The sequence below is a fragment of the Coffea eugenioides genome, unplaced genomic scaffold (genome assembly GCF_003713205.1).
Source record: "Coffea eugenioides isolate CCC68of unplaced genomic scaffold, Ceug_1.0 ScVebR1_2958;HRSCAF=4084, whole genome shotgun sequence".
NCBI classification, from domain to species: Eukaryota; Viridiplantae; Streptophyta; class Magnoliopsida; order Gentianales; family Rubiaceae; genus Coffea; species Coffea eugenioides.
In genome coordinates this window covers 1-9,244 of record NW_020863491.1, presented here as the reverse complement: position 1 = coordinate 9,244, position 9,244 = coordinate 1, and the positions used below count along the sequence as shown (strand labels likewise).

General features: G+C 37.9%; 1 protein-coding gene across 1 annotated transcript; it reads right to left on the bottom strand.

Annotated features, from left to right (window-relative positions):
• Window positions 1-7,430: 7,430 nt before the first annotated feature.
• LOC113757321 (putative F-box protein At1g67623) lies at window positions 7,431-8,545 on the bottom strand. The gene is made up of 3 exons (XM_027300676.1): window positions 8,421-8,545; window positions 8,158-8,320; window positions 7,431-7,829 (listed from the first exon to the last, which is right to left on the bottom strand). The coding sequence occupies exons 1-3, from the start codon at window positions 8,543-8,545 to the stop codon at window positions 7,431-7,433; spliced, it is 687 nt and encodes a 228-aa protein (XP_027156477.1).
• Between the last annotated feature and the right edge of the window lie 699 nt (window positions 8,546-9,244).

Below are 9,244 nucleotides of genomic sequence, written 5' to 3'. Positions count from 1 at the left end.
GCTATTTGGTTTATGAAATTATCCCAAAAAATTTAGAATTAGTTTATTTATTTATATAAAAAATTATAATATACATTTTAGTATAATTTACTGATTGATTTTAATTTTATTGGAAAAAAAATTGTTTTATGGAAAAGGGTACTCTGTTGTTATATTGGAGAAAAGCCATAAAAAGCTGGGGTTTTATTGCAAAACGAGTTATCATATATTTTATCCGATAAATGAATCTATTAATGGAAAAATGGGTGCATTGTTGTTATAATGGAGGAAGGTAATAAAGAGCTGGTCTTTTATGGGAAAGTGATACATTACGGAAGTGACCGCTATTTGGTTTATGAAATTATCCCAAAAAATTTAGAATTAGTTTATTTATTTATATAAAAAATTATAATATACATTTTAGTATAATTTACTGATTGATTTTAATTTTATTGGATAAAAAAATTGTTTTATGGAAAAGGGTACTCTGTTGTTATATTGGAGAAAAGCCATAAAAAGCTGGGGTTTTATTGCAAAACGAGTTATCATATATTTTATCCGATAAATGAATCTATTAATGGAAAAATGGGTGCATTGTTGTTATAATGGAGGAAGGTAATAAAGAGCTGGTCTTTTATGGGAAAGTGATACATTACGAAAGTGACCGGTATTTGGTTTATGAAATTATCCCAAAAAATTTAGAATTAGTTTATTTATTTATATAAAAAATTATAATATATTTTTATTTAATACACTGTGTAATTGTACTAATATTTTTTATAATTATAGAGAATATTATATATTAATAAGTATAATTTTTAGTATATATTACTATATTTGTAATAACAAATATAATTATATAATATATTATTACTACATACACATATATATTATAAATATATGGACATATATATTTGCATGATGGGAAACATCTGTGCCTGCGTCATGTGCATCCCTTCAATAACGTATTCCAATTTGTACAACGAATGCATCAATACAGGCCCAGAAATGTATTGTAAGTTCTCCAAGCCTGTCAGCAGCATAGACATCCCCATTCAAAAGTGAGGCAATCTTAAGCTCCTAGTCCAGCAGCTAATTTTCCCTATCGAATGACATATTCAACCAGGGGTTAGCTAAAGGAATACATTACTCATACAGACTTCGTGTTGGGTTTGAAGATTCCATTGCTGGACTTTATTTTGGTACAGACGCAAAGCAAGGAGCCTAGCTCAATTAATGTCAACCATTGCTCCCTGACCAACTGTTAGTATTGCACGTATCCGAGAGGTTAACCAGACGGGCAGATTTAGTGAGTGACATTTAGATCCTTAATGTTTAGACGATAAGTTGCCAACAAACAATTAGAATGAAAACAGGCTAAACTTACTACATGCCAATGTGGTCTGAAGTATATGGCTGACGCATCCTGCATTTGACAGCAATTAAAGGCATTATCTGATAATTTTTCCTCATGTGCATTCGGGAACCTGCATACAACATACGTCATTCCCAACTTCGACATTTTTAGAATTTGCATAAAAAAACTCAGCGATGGCCCTTTGCAAACAAAAACAGAAGGGAAGAAAGTAGTACCAACATATATGAATTAGACAGCCCCAGTGTCTGACTAAAGCACAAAAGTTTTTAACCTGTGTGTCCCATCAGAAGATAGGTTCTCTCCTTCCAATGGTTTGGAGAAGCTTCCGTACAGTGAACGGCCCATAAACTGATCTTCCTCATGCTTTCAAATTTTCCTTTTTTTCTTGGTCTGTGCATATGATCAGACGCAATTTTAGCTATCAAAAAAATGAAATGAACTATTGTCAACATAGTCCTGAACATGAATGCATCTAAATACCTCCGGAGGATATATGTTTGGGGCTTCCCGTTTGCGCGTCACTTGCTTTGCTGTGTTCTGCAGTCCAAGCTTGCTGACAACATTAACATAAAAGTTCCAATCCACACTGCCTTCTGTTACGGGTGATTGTCCAAAACGGTTTTGCTTAATGAAATCTTGTACATTATCAGCACGGGCCAATTTCTTCAGGTGTCCTACAAAATCTCCTTCAGGATCTGCAAATAAGTTTTGTGTCAGGCCAATCTTTGAACGGATGCTCTTCCGTAGCAAAAGCCACATTTCAAAGCCAAAAAGACCAGGTCTTACCCAAATAATTGTCTTCTACAGTGTAACATGTATAAGAGGTGGGGAAGATGGCATTGTACGGCTGAAGAACGAGTAATATGGAAACAGTTAGGCCTGATCATGTTGTTTGTGCATACTGGAACATATACAACATAACGATCAGTTCCCGTATGGTGCACTTACAGAATTAAGGACGGATTTATACGGAGAATCATCGACTAATATCGTGTTAGAGCTGTTGTACGACTTATATTCTCCCCACACACGTTTCAGGTCCTTAAACATCACTGTTTTGTCTGGATTTTCCCTAAGCCTGGTTTGTGTCATAGTGCACCGCGACTGATCCTGCACAATATTGATTGTTCCCGACTTTGATTTATCAGAAGTCTTACACACGGACTGACTACACACAATCGAAGTAATTTGTGAATGACATCTCACCCAAACAAATAACAGTCTCTGCTCCAAACGTTCATTCATTTTTTTGGATAGACTGTCCAACACTGGTTGAATGTTGTGGCTGCAGAAAACACAACTGTCTTGAATTAAGGGAACAACAGAAAAACTTGTGGACGTTCTAGTTAATCAAGTAATTGAAATATAGGTTGGCGGATACCTTAGCTTTGATGACCAAACAGCCACCTCAAAATATGACAGACAGACCTGCAAAAATTCACAGCAATGTGGTCTGAAGTTAAAGTCCCGATTTCTGGTCATCCTTGTAAATGCACTGCCCAGAAGCACTCCATTCAAATCAAGAATAAGAAGCTTCTTCTTTGAATCATTGCTGGGCGCAAGTTCTGGCGGGTTTTTTTCACCCTTGTACCTTCGGCTGGGGAAAAATTGAAGGCATACAGCATTTCAGCACATGGATTGTTTTGTGAGATCAAATTTGAATGTCATAATGAGAAATCAAACAAGAGGAATTGGAAAGTGTAAAGCAAAGTTCTGGGGCCGAGGATTTATTACAATGTTGTCACAAGGAGATGCATCGGAACAGAGGTACATACACTTTTTATGGTTTCCTTTATACAATGATTAATTTCGTACCAATAATTTGCTACAGCCCTAAAGAATTTAAAATTTAATATTGCCTTCATATGCAACGAACCAATTACAGTAAAGGCGAGACATAATGTACCGTTCCCTGTTTCGTGATGGCCCACATCCTTGGTAGCATCATCTTGCAAATCTCCTCTGGTTACAGCCTCATGTGCCTGTTTATTTTCTATCAGGAAAGCAGCATAAGCGAACGGGTCCGCAAGTTTACCCAAAGCGATCTCCCAGGCAATAAATTTTCTAGCAATGACAACATCAAGCTGTACATACATTCAGAAACAATGTCAGACGCAATAGAGTCAGCTTGCCACAAGGGGTTGTCAATGTGTGCACTCACAAATTCTGGCCGACACCCCTTTGCCCAACATTGCGCAAACTTCAAAGTGAAAACCCCGCAACTCGCCCCGTCTGTCTGTTTTAGTTTGTGTTTTACAAGAATAAATGTCCAGGGTTGATTTTCGTGGAAAATTTCCATCAAAATCCATTCCTAAAAAAGGAAATAAATACAGCAGGTTTCGAATGTTAGAAAAATGTTGCCTTCTTCGGAAACGAAGCTAAGGTACGCTTTTGGAGTATACTCACCACAGATTGCATCAAACCTTGGTAGATGGTTTTGTAATTGTCCATAGAATCAACAATGTACACCTGTTTGTCCTTGACATGTGCAATCATGAGCAACCAATGATTTGAATAAATGATTGGGAAAAAAATCTGCAATCGCATACAACAAGCAATGTTACCAAAATGTGTTAAAAGCTAAGGCATGTTAGGCTAAATCCAATTCCACTAACATGCAGCTGCTACTCATATTGTATAAGAATGTTAAGGCGAGAATGATAGCTAATGTTTACCTTTTCAGGATTTGACTGATAGTCGTCATTGCTTTGATCAACGAATGTCTTTTTGGTTGCGGGAGATATGCATGGATAGTCTAAGACGCATTTAAGCTACAACCAAGTGATTGAGAAGCAAGTATTAGGTCCACATTTTGCAAGGCACAACAGCACATATAATAATTTTCGTTACGTACCCAAAACATAGGATTGAAGAAAACGAATTGCTTATATTCTTTCTGGAGTAAGTGAAGGTACTGGGTCACAACCTTCAGAGAATGGAACAAATTCAAACATTCAACATCGAGTGGACAATTTTTAGCGAGATTAGTGAACAAGGTAGGCCTGTGCAATCGCATAAAAAACTTACTTTGTCACTGATTAGTGTGTCCTGAAGCATCACTTCCTCCAGTTCTTCTCTTGTAATATCAAAGAGATGCTGCCTATCTAGTGTACTCACACAGCTGTGAACAATGATTGAGATGATTACAATAATCAGATGAAAGCGAGATCAGTGTTAGCCAAAGAAAATACCGATACTTTAACATACATCTGCGGGACGAGTTCTCTGACATGAAAGCGTACGGCTTCTTTCAATTCATCAGGTGCTACGCCGGAAGCTTGTGGTAGACACTGGACAATAAAGGTATTAGCATATATAAAGGGGATTACAGGAGAGCGCAAGAGCATGTCTTACATCTCGTAGAAATGGCAATTTCTCAATTCCGCGGTCCTTCACTTCGATGGCACCAACCCTTTGTAAAATTTGTGTCACTTTATCTGCAACCTAGTCATACAAATATTGGGTTATGCTCCTGTGTTGCCATCGAGAAGAAGAAACAAAAAGGAGTAAAATAACTTTGTCACATACACTTGCCCCTTTTCTGGTTTGTTCAGACAGTATGACAACATCTTGAAGGTGTGCCTTTTCCCCCACAACCGGCCCCACCTCGACCCCAGCACACTTCCCCCCTTATCCATCTTATTTATTTATTCAACTTTTCTATTCGCGTCCCCAGTCTCACCAATGACAGCATCAGAGGTATAGGATTTCTTCCACATCCAACCACCATCTTCAGCTTTGAATGCCAGTTTTTTGAAGTACGATACTCCCATATTTTGGGCGTAAAATCCTCTGTCAACATGGTCAGCCAAGAATGGCACATTAAAGCGCCTAAAGAGCCTGGTCAGCAACATACCAAATGGGAGATGTGTTCTCTTATTCTCCCTGCTCTTAATCTTCCTAATCCTGTTGAGCATTGTTGCAATGATCAAATTGGCTATGTTGACGGGTTGTTTGTGTAACATATGCCACAATATAACTCTTTCTAATGCACTAATGGAAGTGATACTTCCGGCTTTGGGTAAAATGTTATGAGTTATTATCAGATGTAACAGCCGTGGCAACACTTTCATATACGGCGTATAAAACTTAGTTTTTTTCCCCGTGTTCATAACTCTGTCACCATTTTGCCTAATCTCTCCAAGAAATTCTAGGTCATTGTACCCCTTCACAGCAACCTTATCTACATTCTTTGCGCTAATCCGTTTATAGTCAACAGTGTATCCACTGTCAACCAACCCAAACTCTGAACACAAAACCTCGGTAGACACTGACACTTCTACATTCCTAACGACTGAACGCAGAACTGACTTCTGCTTATTTGCCCTACAGTTAGCATAGAATTCCCTAACCATCGCATCATAGCACTTGTCATTATTTGCCATCAAATTTAACAAATTTTGGGCATTCAGATATTCCGTGATATCAATACACTCACCAGCGAGAGCTTCTACGTCGACCCACATGCCTGCATACACTGGAAGACTCATACAGGCCTCCATGTTACTGCCTATGCTTGCTCCGGGATGCGATTCAATTGTTGAGTACTTTGAGCAACAGAGGAAGCGAACGCGATAAATCTACTTCTTTTTTGACCTTGCCGCGAAAAACTTTTCGAAAAGCTCCAAATTTCAGAAGGGGGGGGAAAGCTTTAACCGAAACTGTTCAGTGTGTTTACACAACAACGGAGCTTTTGATGGGCTAAACAGGAGAAACGATGAGAAGTTCAAGAAAGACAAGCTTTTTGTGGGATAATTGATGAGGTGGGGACGGGCGTGGAGGGAAGGCAAACCCGATTTACATATTCGAAAATCAACCCGTTTCGGTATTGGAGCGTGTATTCGAATCGGGTTATGCGGAAGCCAAATTACTTTGGCAGCAGATTACAATCTATTGATAATAACAAATGTAAATATGTTTTTATATAATTTATTAATATTATATACACATATATTATAAGGGATACCCTCAGAAACCTCCCCCGAATTACCTTATGGAAAAATCATGAAATGGATAATTTATGGACGATAGCCAAAAAGAGCTCCCGTTTTATTCAAGAACTTGTTTATTTTCATTTAATCCGATAAATAAATTTGTTTACGGAAAAATGGATACTCTTTTCTTATAATAAAGGAGAGCCATAAAGAGCATCACTTTTATTGTAAATCGAGTTCCCTCTTTACATTATCCGATAAATATATTTATTTATCGAAAAAAGGGTACTCTGTTATTATAATGCAGGAAGAGCATAAACAACTGGTGTTTTACTACAAAGTGATACTTTACAGACTGGGACCACGATTTGGATTATCAAATTATGCAAAGAAAATTATGTCATTATTATATATATTTTTGTTATGCATTGTATAATTATACTAATATATTATATCACTATAAAGTATATTATACATTAATTAAAATTTTTTATAAATGTATATTATAAATACTGTTATAATATATATTTACATATTACTATTTAAATATATTTATAAATGTATTTTATATGTGCATATAATTATAATATATATGTGTATATAGTAATATAAAATTAAAGATTAGCATAATTATATAATGCATTATATGAATATGTATAATAATTAATTAATTAAGTCGACAAAATCATTCAGCAATTTTCTTTGGATAATTTCATAAATCAAATCGTGGTCTATTCATCGTAGTATCACATTGTCTTAAAAGACGAGCTCTTTATGGCTTGCCTCCATTATAAGAACAGAGTACCCTTTTTTCCAGGGGTAAATTTTTTTGCAGTATCTAATCAACCACCATTTCGTTTGTACTTAGTAAACTTCTCACTTCACTACAGTATCCGTCACGTAGATCACTGCTGAGGAGTTCCCTCTTTACCTTCTAACTATCATCCTTTATTCTTACATTTCATACACGTTTGTCTACAACGGCGTTTTATCGACAAAAAGTCAGAACATACAAGGGCGTAGATAAGCTATTTATGTTTTCATACCAGTAATATTAAGAGAGTAAGAAGTAGCGGTCAATTCAGTTGGCAAACATAAAAAAAGCTTAACGATGTGTTGTCAACATTCAATCTTACACACTAACGATATGGCAGGGCAGCACAAATTGCTCGAATTTCTTCATCGCAAGCGCACCCTTCACACGTACTCTCCTCCACTTCATCGGCATCCATAGGCCATGAAGATGTTTTCCTCTCATGTGTCATGGCACAACAAATGGGCGTTGGGTTTAGAAACACAGCATTCTTGACCCATATCATCCTCAGCAGCGCTCGCAAATTCTGACGGCAAAGATTCACTCTGCCTTTAAGAATTCTGGATTTCATGAGCAGTCTCATACCTTTGCGCTTTAACTCGTCCCCACCAACAAAGATGTAAATTATTCCCAACGCATATGCAGCATCGGCATGGCCTGAATTAGCAGCTTCTTCCAGGTTTTCCAATGCTGAGTCCTCGTGCTTATCCGAAAAAAAATCAACCTAAGCAGTTCCAAGGTTGATATTACAGTCTTGCGAAATGTATGAGTAACGAAAAAGTTTAAAAGTGCAGGCAGAACAGTGGCGGCGAGACAACAGTTATTTACTGGGGCCCAAAGCTGCAGTAACCTGTTGTAGGCCAATCTTTTGGGTGAAGTGTGCTGACCAAAATCACATTGAAGTTCAAATGAAAGAGATGATGTGAGCTTGGTGTAGAAATTTTGTAACTCAAGTATGGTTATGGAATGTTAGTTCATTACTATTCCATTTAAAACATTACCGAATTTTCCCATAACTATTGCGTCTTACGTTCCAAAGCAACCCAACTTACCACTCCTTTTCGGTACAAGGCTTCTGGATTTTTGCTTTGTCTGCACTTCTTCAAGAACCTCGACACTTTGTGGTTTTTTTGCCACGGAACGATTTCAAACCTGTCGAGGGACACCCGCTGGTAAATGTTCTTTGCGTCGGAAACTTCGTTGAACAACTTACAGCTGCAAAATAATAGAAATGATCCATTAAACTACAACTAAAAGCACAGAATGGAACAACAATACGCCTCTTCCAGTTTGTATCATGCATAGCAGAACGAACCACAGTTTTGCCCGGAAAAGATCAGTGGATGGAGAAGACGCGACACGTGCAAGCACCTCGGATAGCACCTCGGTCGGAAGGGAGAGGATGGAGGTTCCTGAACTCCGTTTTTGTACGTTGGCCATGACCGGTTAACTCCTTTTACTGGGCACAGTTTAGTGAATCCCTGAAAGCCCCAAGAATGGAGTAAACTTCAAACAAAAACTACTTCCTCATAAAATCCAAAAATGATAGATCAGGTGTAATATCCCACTGTTTCTGGACATCCGACTAACCTTAGCGTTCGTTCGAACAGAAATGGGAAAGTGGCGACTTCTCCTGCAAACGACGCAACATTCTGTCGTCAAAAAACTGTCATCCGTAACATTTTTTTCAAACCAACCAACGTATGTGTCAATACGGTCAATTCATCAGAACCGTAACAATACACCGATAGCAAGGAAAGATGAACAGTCATGAACTACATGTACATCGTAAATTTACGGGCGTTAATCGCATAGCAAAGGAGGTTCCACAGTGATAAACAGGGAGGGTTAGTTCGTACCTGTGGTCGTCAACCAAGTCGTAGAAGCCGGTAGCACAGATTTTGCAGACAGGTCGGGCGGGGTAAATGGCAACCAAAAGGTCGCGTCCTTCAAACTTGTCCAGACTCACTCATCGTATGCTGCCACGAACGTCGTAACCCGAACCCATTCATTGAGAAGACGCAGAAAGAGCCGGTGTTCACAAATGTTTGGGTAAATGCCATAAAGAGCTGGTGTTTTTCCTCTGTAACGCTCGAAATTCCACACTTTGGGTGGGGAAAGCTTTAACCGAAACTGTTC

Coding starts and splice junctions, on each gene's coding strand:
- LOC113757321 (XM_027300676.1), bottom strand. CDS start 8,545: ATGGCCAACGTACAAAAACGGAGTTCAGGAACCTCCATCCTCTCCCTT. Junction 8,321..8,420: donor CTTTTCCGGGCAAAACTGTG/GTTCGTTCTGCT, acceptor ATTATTTTGCAG/CTGTAAGTTGTTCAACGAAG. Junction 7,830..8,157: donor CCTTGTACCGAAAAGGAGTG/GTAAGTTGGGTT, acceptor GGAACTGCTTAG/GTTGATTTTTTTTCGGATAA.